Source organism: Pristiophorus japonicus, chromosome 8, assembly GCF_044704955.1.
Source record: "Pristiophorus japonicus isolate sPriJap1 chromosome 8, sPriJap1.hap1, whole genome shotgun sequence".
Classification (NCBI taxonomy): domain Eukaryota; kingdom Metazoa; phylum Chordata; class Chondrichthyes; family Pristiophoridae; genus Pristiophorus; species Pristiophorus japonicus.
Window position 1 is genome coordinate 206,633,285 of NC_091984.1, and position 19,641 is coordinate 206,652,925.

Genomic DNA, 19,641 nt, shown 5'->3' on the forward strand with positions numbered 1-19,641 from the left:
AGTGATCCAACAGAGAAAATGTACGAGAAGTTGTGTACAGGAGCACCTCAAACCAGATGACGGCATCATCATCTCGAGATACAGGTTTTATACACACGTTCGATTGGAGGGCCAGAGCGCGGCGGAATTTGTTGCCGACTTGAGACGTCTAGCGGGACCGTGCAAGTTCGGGATGGTGTTGGCAGACATGCTGAGGGACTTTTTCGTTATCGGTATCAACCATGAGGTGATCCTGCACAAACTTCTGGCATTGGAGGTGTTGAATTTAAAAAGTTGTGGAATGATCTCCAAGATTAATTCTGGGTCAAGGGGTATTCGACTGTACTGCTGTGCTCGCCCAATGTGCCCTCTACAGGAAAAGCGGGTGCATGTGCTGTCATCACTCGGGCGTATGCCAGAGATTGAAATGTGGCCAGGCCGAGTCGGGGAGACCCTCCCGGGCGATCTGAAGAACCTGAACCGCCGTGGCACGGTAACCCGGCGAACTCTGGCCGCCCCGCCCGGCTGCATCTGTTGGGAATACTGTTCGCGCTGTCAGAATGTGAATGCTGTTTAAATCGGGTGCGCGGGAGACACGCTCTGCGCAACCGTCCGCGCTCGCGGCAAGCAGCCCGGGAGTGGCCAATAGCCGCGGGAGAAAGTGGCGCCAAAACTGGGGCTCGCGCGCGAGGGGCCGCCTTCAGTCGACAACCTCCGGAGGACGTTGAAAAGTGCTTCACCAAGAAAAAAATACTTCGAAGCTTAATTTATGAAGTAATTTTACAGGCTCGCTTGTTAAAATTAAATGTAATATCATCTGTGTTGGCAGCAAGTGAAACGAGAACAGGGCAATTTGCCTGATGCCGGTGTGAAAAACGCCTGAAGGCACCATGAAGTGCATCATAGCTGCCAGCAACGTGAGAGGTAGTTTCCAAAACGCGAACGGTTACTTTACAGTATATATCAAATTATCACACATAATTGCATATTTCCTTGCGTTTAAGATGATTATCGAGGATAACAAATTGCGGGGCAGGTTTACGCGGTCCACATATATTCAAATGGCCGTTTGGATTTGAAAGTGATTGAATTTTGTTTCAAGATTATCTTTGGTTTAGAAAACCAAAAAAAGGAAAACAATCATATTTTGAACAAGGTGCATGTCAAGTCTGCCCCTCTAGATCTGACACCTCAGGATTCACGAAAATTATATTTTGTCAAAGTAGGATTTCAATCCTTTTACTCCCCTTGCAGCTGCATCACTATTATTAGCCATGTCTTAAGAATTTTTCTTATTTTCCTCTAACCCTTCCACATTTTTATTGTTTGAAATCTGACTTGACATAGAATTAACCTTAGTCTAAAGTAACTTTCAGTGGCTCAATACTTTATTTTCTCTAACCTATTCAGACAGTCTGTAGGATCAGCTGGTCGTTGTGATAATCGACGTTTCCATTATGTTAAAATATCCTGTTTCAGATCAGCGTCTCTGCAGAATGCCACAATTGAGATTGGAAAGCAGTGTAAGAAATTGAAACTCGTATTCCATTTTTGTAATGCATAATTGTACAAGATGGTATTTGTACTTCACAGCATTTGGAAAGGCAATCCATGCCCTGTCCCGAATTGGTGATGAGTTATGGCTTGATCCTTTAGAGAAAGGGGTAAGTCATCGACATTTGCAATTTTATTGTGACACTCAGGGGTCGATTTTTACCCTGTCTGCTCAGCAGAAACCAGGCAGGCAATTAAAATCGTACGTGGGACTTACTCGCTGAGGTCCTGCTCTCTTCCTGCAGGTTCTGATTTTAACCTGCTCTTCTGAGCAGAAAACTGGGATGCTTCTTTAAATGTGGCAAAGACATCACCAAGGGCTGACTATTATCTTACTCAGAGGCCTACATGGGGAAACCGTTGTGGCTTCCTTGCCAGACCAACCTAGTGGATAGAGTCGAGGCCAGAATTTAAAAAAACTTTATTTGACTTTCCTAGTGGTGCCCCCCGCCCCCTGGATTGCGAAGCCCTCCTGAACCCTCTCCTGGCAATTTACCTGCGTGCTGGGACTGTTCCTTTGGGGCTAGATTTTCCACTCAGATCACTAGGACCCAAAAAATGGGCGATGTTCCAGTCTTGGCGATGTGTCAGCCTTGATGATCGCTGGAACATCGCCCATTTTTGGGATTGCGACTTTCGGCTCAGTGATAGCCCAGCGATGTGAAATGGGCCCAGCGATCGCTCAGCGATGTGGAAGGTAAAGCTTCCCTAGCAACGGCCTTCTGAGCATGCGTTTTTTTTTTGGTAAACAGGTTTTCCCGCATTTCGGGATGTATGGGGTCATCCACACATGTGCAGAAGGCAAAGGGAGGGGAAGAGAAAGATAGAGAGAGAGGAGGAAAGCAGAGTGAGAGAAAGAGATAAAAAGATACAAAAGAGATAAAGATAAGAGAAAATTTCATCATCAGACAGTGAACTTAGTGTGCACGATGTGAAGGGGGGGGTGGTGGAGGACAAAGCCCTTTTCGGATGAGGCAAACAAGGCCCTCGTCCAGGAGGTGCACTCCTGATGGGCCCAAGTAACCCGGGGTGGGCGTGGGAAAACTCCACCCCGGGTCTACAGACAGATTTGGGTCGAGATCGCGGATGTGGCCTCCTCGGCGTCCCATGAGGCGAGGGGGTCCGAGCAGTGCCAGAAGCACTGGAACAGCCTGGTTGTTTTGGCAAGAGTAAGTATAGATAAGATTGTAATGATGCAAATTGTAATTATAATTATAAATCTCCTGGATTGAATTTAAGCTTGTTATTCTTACATATATTACGTATATATTCTCTGCTAAAATCTGGACAGGGCTATGAACCTGTGCCCTTTTTAACTCTCTCTGGCTGCTGTCACTTACACAGTGACCCAGCATGGACTGGGGGAGAGCTGCCCTGGGACACTTTTGGACATTAGCTCCTGTCATTGCCAAGTTCAATGGAGATTGTAGTTAAGAGAGATGTTTGTGTCAAGCATTAGTTCCTAAACACAATCTTTGTTATACTGTGCATCAATTGTGGATTAAAAACCCTATTAGCATTAAATGTTGCCGAATGCTGTCTTTCCATGATAATACCTAGCCAATGAGCTTATGCCATGCTCTTTCCACGTTTGCAGAGAAAGATATCTAACAACCACAGCGAGTAGAGGCACACCGGAGGATGCCCTGCTCAATTGCAGCCACTGACTGACCTCGAGGAGCATGCAGTGGTACTTGTGGGGACCCACAGTCGCTTGGCCACCACCCGTGGTGTTGCAGAACCCTCCCATGCGTCACATGAGTAATGCGTCAAACAGTGTTAAAAGTAATGTAACGTAATTTAATTATAATATACGAATGATGTCATGTTATGCATGCAATCTCTGTGTTATTCTCAGGTAGACAACATAAGAAATAAGAGCAGGAGCAGGCCATCGGGCTATCTGTCCCCTTCTCTGTCCGCTCCCCATAAACCTTCACTCCCTTATCATTCCAACTATCTCCGACTGATCCAGCCTCCACAGCTCTCTGGGACAGTGAATTCCACATAGATGTACTACCATATGTACTACCATATGATGCATTAATATATAATGTCTCTCGGTCACATTTATTGTAGTAGTGCTGCTCCTCCTATGTATGCCAGCGCAGCGCAAGAATCCCTTCTGTTCTAATAAGCTCAATTGTGTTTTGCAGATCTCCCAGCTCCAGAGGCGCAAAGGGAGGCCACACCCTCACCTGCACCTGCCCCACTGCAGGTGTTCATCACCACCGGTGGTGAAGAGGAGGAGACCACCGACCCAGAGGAGGAAGGAGATGTTATGGAAATAGAGGAGGCATCCCTCTGACAGTTGAACCTGCGGCCACTTTGTCGTTTTCGACTGAAGCGGGACCAAGCGGCATGCAGCCGGTGACGCCAAGGCATTTAATAGTGCACACGACGACCCCACGGAGGTTGGGTCATTGAGGTCAGCACACGCCTCCTCTGGCCGATCGGATCGAGGGCTTGACCAGACTGTGAGAGGAGAGTGTCGTGATTAGTCGCGAGCATCTCCAGGCGTTTGTGGTATTCACGAGGAACATGTCCCGGGTGTGTGCTCGCCAAGCGGAGGTTTCGTAGCAGACGCTCTTGGAGATGCGTGCACAGACCGTCTCCATCGATGCCATGCGGCATGCGTTGTTGGTGGGACAAGGCACTGAACCCCAAGGTGCCGCTGTCAAACATATCACGAGCACCAGCACACAAGTGAGTCAGGAGGAAGCACTTCCGTCTGACTTGTAAGGCAATTCCCCAGCTTTGTCTTCCCCTCCAACAACGCCCCCCCAACCCCAACAGGCGATCGCGCCACCATCACCCCCACCACGGCAGGAAGTCTTGCCGTCGCCCGCTGCATGCCAGACTCGTCGTGCTACCCTGGGACTAAAACGAGGTGGGGTTACAGGATCTGAAGGGAAACATTGCCGCAGGTAGGGAGGGGGTGCTTTATTGTTTTTTAAAAATTATTGCTTGTTATATTGTTGAGTTTATTGTTGTTGTTGCTTTTATTGTTGGTTCACTGTTGGGTGTGTTGTGGGGTGGGTGGGTGTTTGCATTAAAAAAAAATTATTAATTGAATAAAAATGTTTTATTTCACTTTAAAATTGTTGTGCCATGTCTTCTAATAACGTAAGTTAAGATAAAACATGAATGCAACTGTTGTAAAACAATGGCCAGGCCAGACCAGGCAAGAATGAAACATAACTCAACGCAAATGCAACTGTTGTCTAACCGTAACTGTAACTGTGACTGTCCCCAATGTAAGTTCATGCAAAGTGTTCATTTATGAGCTTCTGGCGCAACAGCTTTGCAACCGCCTAACTCCCACGGGGTTTCTCCAGTCTTCTGGTGGGACCATGGATTCATCGCCAGGCTGGTTGTCCTCTCCGAGGTCCTCACCAGTCTCCTCCTCCTCCTGCTCCTCGTCGTCTGCCTCTTCCGCCTCCACTCCTTCCTGAGGTGGTCCGGCAGCCCCATCTGGCAATTGTTGTCCTCTCCTTATAGATAGGTTATGCAACATGCAGCACACCACAATAAACTCAACGACCTGGTCAGGGTGGTACTGTAGGCTGCCTTCATAGTGGTCCAGGCATCTGAAGCGGTGCTTCAGCGCTCCAATTGTCTTTTTGACGATATTGCGTGTAACTATGTGGCTTTCATTGTAACGCTTCTCTGCTTTCGTCAGGGGATTATGTAGGGGGGTCATGAGCCAGCTGGCAAGGTCATATCCTTTATCCCCCAGCATCCAACCATGACCTTGTGGCTGACTGTCAAACAGGTCAGAGACAGCGCTCTCACGCAGGATGTGTGCATCATGGATGCTGCCTGGAAATTTAGCATTAACTGCCATGATTATTTGGTTGTGGTTGATAACGAGTTGCACATTCAGGGAGTGGAATCTCTTTCGGTTACGAAACACCTCTGCGTTCTGTAAAGATGCTTTCAGGGCGATGTGATTGCAGTCTATTGCTCCCTACACCTTGGGGAAGTTTGCTATTCTCGAGAAAACCCTCCTGGTCTGTGCTTCCCTGGTCATAGGGAAGCTTATAAAGTCCATCCTGTGAGCGTAAAGGGCTTCAGTCACCTGTCGAATAGAGCAATGTGTGGCACACTGAGAGCGCAAATGTCACCAGCTGAGGCCTGAAAGGAGCCTGATGCGTAGAAGGATAGTGCCGTAGCAACCTTTACCTCAACGGGCACTGCGCTCCTGATGTTGCTGGTAGGCTGCAGATCCCCCTTGATGAGCTGGCATATCTCATCGATGACCTCTCGGAAGTGCAGCCCCTTAAGGCACCCATTATCAGACAAGTTGAGGTAAGATTGCTTTTCCCTGTAAGTTCATCGGCTGTACATTCTCCTCCGCCTCCGCATTAGTCTGCCACCTCTTCGATTGGCCCCTTCACTAAACCGTTCACTTAACTCAACTTCAGACTCCAGCATGTGAGCATTTACAAGTAATGGTAGAGAAGCTATAGGCCCCATCACTATCATTATCGTTATAAATGCCCTTTGTACTAAAATAAATATAAGTATAAATGTGAGTGGATCTATCAGTAAAATTTTAACCATTAAGGGAATTAAGGGTTATGGGGAGTGGGCGGGTAAGTGGAGCTGAGTCCACGGCCAGATCAGCCATGATCTTGTTGAGTGGCGGAGCAGGCTCGAGGGGCTAGATGGCCTACTCCTGTTCCTAATTCTTATGTTCTAAAAGGCCCTTAAATAACTCACAAATTATAAGCCCCTTGTTTAAGCAGCCTCCTCACTTCCTCCGATGTTCAAAATGGTGTCCGTAGTGTTGTGTATGCAATAACTGTTAGACAGTACTGTTTAACTCCAAGAGGTATGACCTTGGCTCTGCTTTATTAAGGCTCAAAGTGACTAATATAGAAAATGGCTGGCCTTTTATCCTTGGGCTGCACACACGTGCGTGCCATCTCGTGGCTAGTGATCCCAAAAGTAAATACATGACAATACCCCCTCTGAGATATTAACACAGTCTTTTACAAATTAAGATGGTCCGGTATTTTACGCTCCCGGGTTGACCGTCTCAGTTCAACTCCAGCCTTGGGTGAGTGTTCAGAGTCTGTTGTGACTGGTGGCTGGGTGACTGACCCGGGGGGGAGTGGCAATGGCCATGTCGGATTGAAAGTCTATTTTCATTGAACATGTCAGCGATTGCAAGTCCCGATTCACTGATGACCACTGAAGGTAGGTTGATTGGTCGTCGATTGTCTCTTCCAAAGACTGTTCCAGTTCGTCTGTGTGCCGCAGCTTTGTCTGATCCATATGTTTCCTGCACGTTTGCCCATTTTTGAGCTTGACAACAAATACTCTTGCCTACCTTGGCCATGACAGTACCAGCGATCCACTCGGGACCCTGACCATAATTCAGAACATATACAAGATAATTTACAGAAATATCGCGTGACACAGCTGCGTGATTGTGATACCCTTGCTGACTTTGTCTTCTATATTCAACATGATTATTCAAGTCGGGGTGTACAAGAGATAGCTTGGTCTTAAGACCTCTCTTCATCATTAGTTCAGCAGGCGAGACCCCGGTAAGTGTGTGTGGTCTTATCCTGTAACTAAGCAGTATGTATGACAAGCGGGTCTGCAGTGACCCTTGGGTTACTCGCTTCATACTCTGCTTAATGAGTTGGACAGCATGTTCTGCTTGCCCATTGGATTCAGGTTTGAACGGTGCTGACCTTACATGTTTGATACCATTGAGTTTCATGAACTCTTGAAACTCCTGACTGGTGAAGCACGATCCGTTGTCACTAACAACAATGTCAGGCAGACCATGTGTCGCGAACGTGACACTGAGATTCTCAATGGTAGCTGTGGATGTGCTGGATGACATGATTATCCACTTCGAATATGCATCCACCACAACTAAACACATCTTCCCCAGGAAGGGACCTGCAAAGTCTATGTGGATCCTGGACCATGGTTTGGACGATTACGACCACACTCAGCGGCGATTCCACTGGTGCTTTGCTGAGCTGCATGCAAGTATTGCACTGATGCACACATGATTCCAGCTCAGTGTCAATTCCCGGCCACCATACATGAGACCTGGTGATGGCTTTCTTCATTACAATGCCGGAATGTATACTATGTAGCTCACGTACAAATTTCTCTCTCCCTTTCTTAGGCATAACAATGCAGTGTACAATCTGACTGAATAGACAGTTCGTCTTTGCGACGAATGTAAGATTTGGTCTTCTCACTGGTATCGATACCCTGCCCCCGATCAGCTTCACCTCTCAGGCACCCGATGGCACCAACCGCCACGAGCCTGAAAGAGCAAACTGCGCTAAGGCGCAGCCCCCAGACCCTATCGCCACTGAGGCTACACCCGGGAACGAAGGGTCACCCGCAACAGTCCATAAATAAGAACATAAGAATTAGGAACAGGAGTCGGCCATCTAGCCCTTCGAGCCTGCTCCGCCATTCAACAAGATCATGGCTGATCAGGCCGTGGACTCAGTTCCACTTACCCGCCCGCTCCCCGTAACCCTTAATTCCCTTATTGGTTAAAAATCTATCTATCTGTGATTTGAATACATTCAATGAGCTAGCCTCAACTGCTTCCTTGGGCAGAGAATTCCACAGATTCACAACCCTCTGGGAGAAGAAATTCCTTCTCAACTCGGTTTTAGATTGGCTCCCCCGTATTTTGAGGCTGTGCCCCCTAGTTCTCCCAAATGGGACTGGGACCAGCCAGGATTCCAAACCAAATAACATCCAGGCAAGCGAGTCAGCAGTTCCCTGTGTACTTCTAGACGACTGCTCCTCAGGGAGCAGCAGCGACCCGGGCACAAGGAGAGGACAGGGAGGTCACAGGCATCTGTGAACCTGCCCGACACTAGAAGCAACGACAAAAGCCCCGAGAGCAGGCACCGCGCCGCCACCATTCAGCAGTTCTGGCACTAGTTTGTCCTCACGCTCCAGTGCTGACCCCAGCACTGATTCCAAGTATATTCCAAGTAGGTACCTCACCATTCAAATGTACTTTCCTCACCATGGTACCACAAATGCAATACAGGAAACTCTCGATTATCCGGGTCCCTCGGGGATTGGGCTATTCCGGGGAAACAATTTTTCCGTTAGGGTGAATCTACATTTTAAAGTTAAAACTTTAATGAATAAATACATTCGTTAGGGCGAGTTTATATTTATAAGTTAAAACTTTAATGAATCAATACAATCAGCTACAAACAGTAACAAAAGAAGTTAGCAATGTTCTGATTAAAGTCTGTGCCTGGAACCCGGTGCCGGCACTGCCCCTGTTCCCAACATCAGCGGCGGCCGCAAGAGACAGCGGCTGCAGCAGTGCGCGCACACACACACACCAGCAAAGCAAGGGCAGAGGAGGGTGATTTTTATGGTGAGTGAGAGAGACCCTTTGGCAGGTCGTCCCGGAGTCCCTTCGGCCGGTTAGACGTCCCCTGAATCCGGTGCAGAGTCCTTTCGGCCTGGGATAGAAGAGGCCAGTACGGGGTTCCTTCGGCCAGGGACAGAAGCGGCCAGTACGGGGTCCCTTTGGCCAGGGACAGAAGCGGCCAGTACGGGGTCCCTTCGGCCAGGGAGAGAGAATGTGCGAGTATGAGAGCGAGAGAGATTGTGTGAGAGAGAGAATGAGCAAATACAAATGAGCAGAGTGTTTGGAAGGTGATTTTTCCAAATTATTTGGGTCTGTTTTTTCACTTGTTAGCAACAGAATTTTAAATCCCGTTACAACGGTTTTCCTTTGGATCTGTGTATGGATAAGCGAGAGTTGCCTGTACTGTAAATGCAAATTTTTTTTTGGACTTGAATGTATATGAATAATGAGCTAACGGCATAATCTGTATGTGGGGGGGGGGGGGGGGGGAAGTGGGGGTGTGTGGAAAGAATGGAATGGTCATGGACGCACAAACAGAAACCACCAGCAACTCTAGTGCCAACGAAACACCAACTACTCACCCAAGATGGAAATGACCCTCCAAGATAGAGCTAAGCCCAGAGCACAGTCAATGCAAAGGCAATTTGCACTAAGGACTTGGGGGAGAGTGATGTCATGTATTCTACATGGTTACTGCTTGTACTATTAAAAGGTGTGCCATGAGAGAGCACTGCAGTGGGAGACTTGTAGGTTACCTGTACAGGTGTGCCAGGCCTAGTATAAAAGGCAGGCCACCATGTGTGATGCTCACTCTGGAGTTGCATTAAATGGACTAAGGTCACTACAATTCATGCACAACACATTGTCTCGTGGAGTCATTATTAGGGCATCTGAAGACATAACACATATGACGAAGCATCACAGGCCAATACTAAACGTTTACATAGGTCATAATGTACCAGCAGCTTGTTAGAGCAAAGCAGATTAGTGGCTTTCTCAAAAGCTCTGTCTTGAGACGCACCCCAAACCCAGTTGTCGCCTTTTCTTAGCAACATATGCAGTGGTTCTAATAAGGTGCTCAATTTAGGTAGGAAGTTACCGAAGTAGTTGCGTAGACCCAGGAACGAAGGCAGCTCCATCACATTCTGTGGCTTGGGTGCATTCTTGATGGCCTTGGTTTTCGCGTCCGTGGGCCTGATGCTGTCAGCAGCAATTTTCCTCCCCAGGAATTCGACCTCTAGTGCCATGAAGACACACTTTGAGCATTTCAGTCTGAATCCCACTTTGTCCAGGTGATGTAGAACCTCTTCCAGTTTGTTCAGATGTTCCTCAGAGTCACGACCTGTGATCAGGATGTCATCTTGGAACACGGTTCTGGGAACGGACTTCAGTAGGCTCTCCATGTTCCTCTGAAATATTGCTGCAGCCGAACGAATTCCAAAAGGGCACCTGTGATAAATAAACAGTCCTTTATGCGTGTAAATGCACATAAGTCTCTTCGACGTCTCAACCAGCTCCTGTATCATGTAGGCCAACGTCAAGTCCAGTTTGGTGAACGATTTACCCCTGGCTAGCGTTGCAAACAAGCCTTCGGTAACAGGTACTAATTCTATTTCAAAATCCTGTTGATCGTAGCCTTGTAGTCTCCACAGATTCTGACTGCCATCACTTTTCAGCACAGGAACAATGGGGCTGGCCCATTCATTAAATTCAACCGGTGATATGATCCCTTCTCGCTGGAGTCTGTCCAGTTCAATTTTGACCTTCTCCCTCATCATATACGGCACTGTCTGAGCTTTATGATGGACGGGTCTTGCATCCGAGTCCATGTGGATCTGCACCTTGGCTCCCATGAAGTTGCCGATGCCTGGTTCGAACAGCAGGGGAAACTTGCTCAGTACTTGGGCACATGTATCTTTCTCCATCGACAAAACCCTGATGTCGTTCCAATCGCATCTGATTTTTTCAAGCCAGTTCCTGTCGAACAGCGATGGGCCATTGCCTGGGACAATCCATAGCGGTAACTGATGAACTGCACCGTCATACACTTTAATTGTGGCACTGCCACTCACCGTTATGAGTTCTTTGGTGTACGTGCGCAACTTGACATTGACTGGACTCAGCCTAGGCCTCACAGCCTTAGTATTCCACAGCTTGTTGAATGCCCTCTGGCTCATTATCGATTGACTCGCCCCCGTGTCCAGTTCCATCGATACCGGCACCCCATTACATTTCACGCTGATCATTCTTGGTTTGCTCTTAGTTAGGAACGAATACAGTCTATATACTTCCTCCTCTGGTATCTCGGATTGCGTATCCGGATCTGCGCTAGTCTGACCATCATCCTCCACGTGGTGTGTCGCAGCATGCTTGCTCATCTGCCGACACTTGCGCTGGAGATGCCCCACTCTCAGACAACCTTTGCAACTATATTTCTTAAATTGGCACTGCTGGTGCCGGTGATTTCCCCCACAACGCCAACACGGAGAAATTGGATGCATTCCTGCTGGCGGACTTTGGGCAGCCACAGATTTTGCATACGCAGTCGGATAGGCCCTGCCATGTGCCGCTCTGCCGAACGCTGAATCAATCATATTTACAGTACTTGCCGAGTTTTGATTTTTCACTGATACCTGCTTTAGACTTCTATCCGTCGTCATGCATGACTGAGCGATCGTGATGGCCCTGTTCAAGTCTAACGTCTCTACCGCCAGTATACGCAGGATCACCTTGTGGTTGATGCCAATTACAAAGAAGTCCTGCAGCATGTCTGTCAACACAGCGCCGAATTTACACGATCCTGCTAGATGTCTCAGGTCGGCAACGAATTCCGCCGTATTCTGGCCCTCTGAGCGAACGTGTGTGTAAAATCTATCTCGAAATGATGATGACTTCGTCTGGCTTAAGCTGGTCTTGTACCAGTGTGCACAATTCTTCATATGTCTTCTCTGTTGGACTCACAGGCAGGCGTAGATTCTTTATCAGAGCATAAATTTTTGGACCGCAAATCATGAGGAACACTGCCCGGCGCCGATCTGCGTCGCTGACCTCCTCCATTTTGTTGGTCATGAAGAACTGGCTCAAACGGCTCACAAAGTCTACCCAATCTTCTCCTTCCACAAATCGCTCCAACAATCCAGTTGTGCTCATTTTTGCATGCAAAGGTTCTTGTTGCCTCGTCGTCAAATGTTGTGAATGCAATAACTGATAGACTGAGTACTGCTTAACTCCAAGAGGTATGACCTTGGCCCTGCTTTATTAAGGCCCAAAGTGACTAATATAGAAAATGGCTGGCCTTTTATACTTGGGCTGCACACACGTACGTGCAGCCCAATGGCCTCCAATAGTGAAGCCATCTAGTGGCTAGTGATCCCAAAAGTCCATACATGACACGTAGTGCTGAGTTCTGTGAAGAAAGCCAGGTAAAAGCAGCTTTTCTCTCCAGCGATCTTCTTGGTGAGCGATCAGCCCAGCGATGTGCTGAAAATTGCGCCGGGCGATGTGTGGCCGATCACCTCGGCGATGTGACATGAAAATTGGACTGGCAATTTTCCGGCGATGTTCCCGCCCAACTTTCCACTTTTGAAGCAAAATGGGCGATAGCCTGCCGTTTTGGCCGATATATGGACACTAGCCCAGCGATCTGAAGTAGGAAGTCTAGCCCTTGGTCTCTTGCTGCCTGACATTCTGCTCCCGGTTGTCGATCAGCTGATGGTTCCTGCTGGTTTCAGGCAGGAACCTGACTCAAATCTGACAGGGAGATTCCTTTGTAGTTGCCGCAGTCGAACTTATCCCCTTTTTTGAAGATGGTCACGATTACAGCATTTCTGAGATCTCCCGGCATGCTCTCCTTCCAGATAAGAGAGACGAGGTCCTATATGGTTCATGTGGACCACATACAGTCGACATCTCAAATTGCTGGAGAAATACCACCAACGATACCTCCGCAAGATCCTGCAAATCCCCTGGGAGGAAAGACGCACCAACATCTCATGTTCTTGGTCAGGCCAACATCCCCAGCATTGAAGCACTGACCACACTCGACCAGCTCCGTTGGGCAGGCCACATTGTCCGCATGCCAGACACAAGACTCCCAAAGCATGCGCTCTACTCGCCTGGGAGTCCCTGGCTAAAGACCACCCTAAGTGGGGGAAGAGCATCCGGGAGGGCGCTGAGCACCTCGAGTCTCGTCGCCGAGAGCATGCAGAAAACAAGCGCAGGCAGTGGAAGGAGCGTGCGGCAAACCAGACTCCCCACCCACCCTTTCCTCCAACGACTGCCTATCCCACCTGCAACAGAGACTGTAATTCCCGAATTGGACTGTTCGGTCACTGAGAACTCACTTTTGGAGTGGAAGCAAGTTTTCCTCAATTTCGAGGGACTGCCTATGATGATGATGACGTAAATGAGGCCTGCGAGTTAAAATTTCCCGGGCCTCACACTGCCGAGATTGAGACTCCTGCAAAGTGCACATTTAGAACTTTAAATGAGGAGAGAATATGGCTCAGCTTTGATGTTCCCCAGCGATAAAATTCAAGCATTCACTGTTTAAGATTATGCAGGGAGAATGGCTACTTATATCAAAGTACCAAAAGATGACTGGCACCTGTGGAACAGTACTCCACCATGAGTAACAGCTTTCAGGAGAGGACGGGAGACTAACATTTTTTTTAAACTAGAAAAAAATATAGATTTTGTTTTACAAATACAATAAGGCACTTCCTCCAAAAGAATCGCTTCCCTTCAATTTTGAAGAATCAAATTTGGAATGGGAAATTCCTTTAAAATGTTATACACTGGCCAAAAGACAGCATGAATCACTTCAAATACTGGAATAGTTTTTCAATCTTAATGTGTTAAAATGTTTTGAAGTTTATCAGTTGTATTCCAGCATATAACTATGGATAATATTTATGTTTTTTTTTTGCAGCTTGCTTTAAGATCAGTTAATTCTTCTGGGTCAGCATATGCTTGCTTCTTGTTCTCTCCACTCTTCTTCCTGCATTACAGCAGGGGAAATAGGCATCAGCAAGACTCTCCTGAGGCTGAAATTGCACCCCTCAACTGTAAGATGGCAATTAAGGTATAGTTTGGTTGTTCAGGAGTTACAGGCTGAAACATTGGACAAAACACTAGATAGTATTTCTATTGAAATAAATTTGAAACATGGATAAATTGTATTACAGCATGTGTGTAGAATGTATTTAGTGATTAATTTTGTCATTTGTTACACTGCATAACAACAGTATAACTATGTTGATGTTGGCATCTTTTATATTTCTTCAGCCTTAGCTTTATTTTTTCTGCATCCATCCATCTTAAGAACTTAAAAACGTGAGCAGGAGTAAGCCATATGGCCCCTCGAGCCTGCTCTGCCATTCAATAAGATCATGGCTGAACTTTTACATCAACTTCACTTTCCCGCCCTATCCCCTTAGTGCACACAAATCTATTGATCTCAATCTTGAATATACTTAACGACGGAGCATCCACAGCTCTTGGGTGGAGAATTCCAAAGAATCAGAATCTTCTGAGTGAAGAAATGTTTCCCCATCACAGTCCTAAATGGCTGACCCCTTATCCTGAGACTATGACCCCTCGTTCTAGACTCTCCAGCTTGGGGAAACAGCCTCTCAGCATCGACCCTGGCAAGTCCTCTAAGAATTGTATATGTTTCAATGAGATCACCTCTCATTCTTCTAACACTAGAGAATATAGGCCCATTCTACTGAATCTCTCCTCATAGGCCAACCCTCTCATCCCAAGAATCAATCTAGTGCATCCCCTCTGAGGCAAGTATACCCTCCCTTAGGTAAGGAGACCAAAACTGTACACAGTACTCCAGGTGTGGTTTCATCAAGGCCCTATATAATTGCAGCAAGTCTTCCTTACTCTTGTACTACAACTCCCTTGCTTATAAAGGCTAATATCCCATTTGCCTTTCTAATTGCTTGCTGTACCTGCATGTTAACTGTTATGTATGTTAACTAGGTTTTACCTGCCACCGGAGAGCATGACTGTCGGAGTTCTAATGGTCACTGGCAGACATGCGCAAGCCGTGTATATAATGTTGGCAGCCATGTTGAATCCTTACTTTTAGAGTAAATAAACTGGAGTAAGGTCATGCCTGAACTAGCTCACCGTACTTAGCCTCGTGGAGTTATTCGATACTTAACAATTGGCGACGAGTTAAAAATACGAACTTTCACACAACCATGTCTGTTGGAATTTTGGAGAGATTTGTGGAAGGGGAAGACTGGGAGGATTTCACTGATCGCCTCGACCAGTACTTCATAGCCAATGAATTGGAAGGAACCGATAACGCAATTAAGTGCAGGGCTGTTCTCCTCACCGTTTGTGGGTCAAAAATTTATGGCCTTATCAAGAATCTACTCTCACCCACTCGACCAACGGATAAGACTTACGGTGAATTGTGTACACTGGTTCGGAACCACTTTAAATCGAAGGAAAGCATCATCATGGTGAGGTATCATTTCTATATGCACAATCGCTCCGAGGGCCAGGATGTGGTGGAATTTGTCGCCGACCTGAGACGTCTCGCTGGGCCATGCAACTTCGGAGCTGTGTTGGAGGAAATGTTGTGGGACTTTTTCATGCTTGGCATTGGCCACGAGGTCATCCTTCGAAAGCCTTCTGGCTCATTATTGACTGACTCGCACCCGTGTCTAATTAAATGGATACTCGTCCGCGTTCGTATGACCTGTAACTGCTCAAAGTCCACCATTGGGGGGGAATCAAATCTCGCCTTATTGGTGGTGCGGAGGCTAGCATCAATGCTGATTCAAGATATACGTGTGCAAAGGCTGTGCAACAGTGGGACACCTTCAGCGAATGTGTCCGCAACCGAGCAAGCGTGCTGCGACATACCATATGACTGAGGATGATCAATCCAGCGTGCATCAAGCGCCATAGACAATTCAACCCAAGGTACAGGACCATTCTTTTACCAAAAGTCCTCTGATAATGCTGGAAGTTAAAGTAAATGGGGTTCCAGTATCCATGGAATTGGACATGGGTGAGAGTCAGTCAATAATGAGCCAGAGGGCTTTCGAAAAGCTGTGGGACACTAAGGCAAAAAGATCCAAACTGAGCCCAATCAATGCGAAGCTGCGTACCTATGCGAAGCTGCGTACCTACACCAAAGAGCTCATTCCTGTCACTGGCACCGCGGCAGTAAAGGTATTGTATGATAGAGCTGTGCATGATTTATCGTTGTGGATCATTCCAGGCAATGGCCCATCGCTGTTCGGCAGGACTTGGCTTGAGAAAATTAAATGGAACTGGAACAATATTAAAGTCTTATCATCAGTGGATGACGCAAGTGCTGAGCAAGTTTCCCTCGTTGTTCAAACCAGGCATCGGCAACCTCACGGGAGCCAAGGTGCAGATCCACCTAGGCCCAGATGCAAGACCCGTCCATCACAAGGCTCGGGCAGTTCCGTACATCATGAGGGAGAAGGTCGAGATCGAACTGGACAGACTTCAATGGGAAGGAATCATATCACCAGTCGAGTTCAGCGAATGGGCCAGTCCAATTGTGCCGATGTTGAAAAGTGATGGCACGGTCAGGTTCTGCAGCGACTACAAGGTAACGATCAATCGAGTCTCGATACAGGATCAGTACCCGCTACCCAAGGCTGACAACCTGTTTGCAACACTAGCGGGGGGGAAAGTCATTCACCAAATTGGACCTGACTTCCGCTTACTTGACACAGGAGCTGCTCGAATCTTCGAAAAAACTGACGTGCATCAACACGCACAAAGGACTGTTTATATACCACAGATGCCCTTTCGGAATTCGCTCAGCAGCAGCCATATTTCAGAGAAACATGGAGAGTTTGCTGAAGTCCGTCCCGAGAACTGTCGTGTTGAAAGATGACATCCTGATCACCGGTCGCAACACCACCGAACACCTGCACAACCTGGGAGAGGTTCTACGTCGTCTGGACAGAGTGGGACTCAGGCTAAAACGCTCCAAGTGCATTTTCATGGCACCAGAAGTCGAATTCCTGGGGAAAAAGATTGCAGCAGACGGCATCCAGCCTCCGGACTTGAAGACAGAGGCCATCAAGAATGCACCAAGACCCCAGAGTGTGACAGAGCTGCGTTCGTTCCTGAGTCTTCTCAACTATTTTGATAACTTTCTACCTAATTTGAGCACATTGTTAGAGCCCTTGCACATGTTGCTGAGAAAGGGTAACGACTGGGTTTGGGGCAAATCACAAGACAGAGCCTTTCAGAAGGCCAGGAACTTGCTATGTTCCAATAAATTACTGTACACTATGACCCATGTAAGCGGTTAGTGCTGGCCTGCTACGCCTCATCATATAGGGTCGGTTGTGTGCTCCAGCAAGCCAATGTACCAGGCAAACTCCAACCAGTTGCATATACGTCCAGAAGTCTGTCTAAGGCTGAAAGAGCCTATAGTATGGTAGAGTAAGAGGCCTTAGCATGCGTATATGGGATTAGGAAAATGCACCAATACCTGTTTGGGCTTTGGTTTGAGCTTGAAACAGACCACAAGCCGCTCATTTCATTGTTTTCTGAGAGCAAAGGTATAAACACCAATGCCTCGTCCCGCATCCAAAGATGGGCACTGATATTATCCGCTTATGATTATGTCATCCGCCACAGACCAGGCACTGAAAACTGCTGATGTGCTTTACCGGCTACCATTGCCCACAACCGGTTGGAAATGCCGCAGCCCGCAGACTTGCTGCTGGTCATGGATGCCTTCGAGAGCAAGGGGTCACCTGTCATGGCTCGCCAAATTAGGACCTGGACCAGCCAGGATCCTGTACTGTCAAGCGTAAAAAGGTATGTCCTAAATGGAAATTGGTCTGCCATTCCCAGGGAAATGCAGGATGAAATTAAGCCTTATAGCTGCTGCAAAAATGAATTGTCTATTCAGTCTGATTGTCTGTTATGGGGTAATCGTGTTGTTATGCCAAAAAAAGGCAGGGAAACTTTTGTGTGAGATTTACACAGTATCCACCCAGGCATTGTCATGATGAAGGCCATTGCCAGGTCTCACGTTTGGTGGCCCGGCATTGATTCGGATTTAGAGTCATGCGTGCATCAGTGCAACACTTGCATGCAACTGAGTAACGCACCTGTGGAGGCTCCGCTGAGTCTGTGGTCATGGCCATCCAAACCGTGTCAAGGATCCACATAGACTTTGCCGGCCCCTTTCTCAGCAAAATGTTTTTAGTGGTAGTGGATGCTTACTCCAAATGCATTGAATGTGTAATCATGTTATCCAGCATGTCCACAGCCACTATTGAAAGCCTCCGGGCCATGTTCGCTACCCATGGCCTGCCCGACGTCCTTGTCAGTGACAACGGACCGTGTTTCACAAGTTCAGAGTTCCACGAGTTTATGACCCGTAATGGCATCAAGCATGTCAGGTCTGCCCCTTTCAAACCTGTGTCTAACGGTCAAGTGGAGCGGGCTGTCCAAACGATTAAGCAGAGCCTAAAACGCGTGACTCACAGCTCCTTACAGACCCGCTTGTCCTACATTCTGCTCAGTTACCGGACGAGGCCCACTTGCTCACCGGGGTCCCTCCTGCTGAGTTGTTAATGAAGACAGGCCTCAAAACCAGGCTCTCCCTTGTACATCCGGATCTCAATGATCATGTCGAAACCAGAAGGCAACGGCAGCAATGGTACTACGATCGCGTGGCCATATCACGTGACATTGTTGTTCATGACCCTGTATTTGTCTTGAATTATGGTCATGGCCCAAAGTGGGTTGCTGGCACAGTTTTGGCCAAGGAGGGGAACAAGGTGTTTGTAGTCAAACTGTTGAATGGCCAAACGTGCAAGAGGCACATCGACCAAACCAAACTGCGATTCACAGACAATCCAGAACAAATTGAAGATGACATCATCATCGACCAACCAACACACATCCAACCATCAGTTGACCCTTGTGTCAGTCACAAAGACGAACCCACCATCCCCGACAGTCCTGTCAGACCGACTGCTCCGCAATGCAGCAATGGTCCTACTAACTCACCCAAGCTTGGGTTCGAACTGAGAAGATCAATCAGGGAGCAGAAGGCCCCGGACCGTCTCAACTTGTAAATACAACCTGTATCAAGGACTTTGGGGGGAATGATGTTATGTATGTTAACTGAGTTTTACCTGCCACCAGAGGGCGTGACTGTCGGAGTTCTAATGGTCACTGGCAGACACGTGCAAGCCGTGCATATAATGTTGGCAACCATGTTGAATCCTCACTTTGAGAGTAAATTATCTGGAGTAAGGTCATGCCTGAACTAGCTCACCGTATTTAGCCTCGTGGAGTTATTTGATACTTAACATTAACTTTCTGTGATTTGTATACAAGGACACCCAAATCCCTCTGAATCACAACATTTACTAGTCTCTCACCTTTAAAAAAAAATCTGCTTTTCCATTCTTCTTACCAAAGTGGATAATTTCACACATTCCTACATTATATTCCATCTGCCACCTTCTTGCCCAATCATTTAACCGGTCTTTATCCCATGGCAGCTTCTTTATGTTGGCAACCCAGCTAGCTTTGTATCGTCACCAAACTTGGATATGTTACACTCGATCTCCTCATCTAAATCATTGCTATAGATTGTAAATAGCTGAGGTCCAATCATTGATCCTTGTGGCACTTCGCTAGTTACAACCTGTTATTCTGAAAATGACCCGCTTGTTCCT

The 19,641-nt window shown here is 47.4% G+C and overlaps 1 protein-coding gene across 8 annotated transcripts in view; it reads left to right on the plus strand.

Annotated features, from left to right (window-relative positions):
• Positions 1 to 360: 360 nt before the first annotated feature.
• Positions 361 to 19,641, plus strand: part of LOC139268955 (cell cycle checkpoint control protein RAD9B-like) — a 106,507-nt gene continuing 87,226 nt past the window's right edge. For 2 of the 8 annotated variants that reach the window (XM_070887842.1, XM_070887845.1), the window contains exons 1-3: positions 399 to 903; positions 1,573 to 1,643; positions 13,854 to 14,006. In XM_070887842.1, the coding sequence (XP_070743943.1) occupies positions 870 to 903; positions 1,573 to 1,643; positions 13,854 to 14,006 (258 nt within the window). In that variant the 5' untranslated portion in view covers positions 399 to 869. Of the gene's footprint in view, positions 904 to 1,572; positions 1,644 to 3,130; positions 3,319 to 13,853; positions 14,007 to 19,641 lie in introns of all 8 variants that reach the window. The other 6 variants (XM_070887843.1, XM_070887846.1, XM_070887844.1 and 3 more) reach the window with 6 other exon arrangements.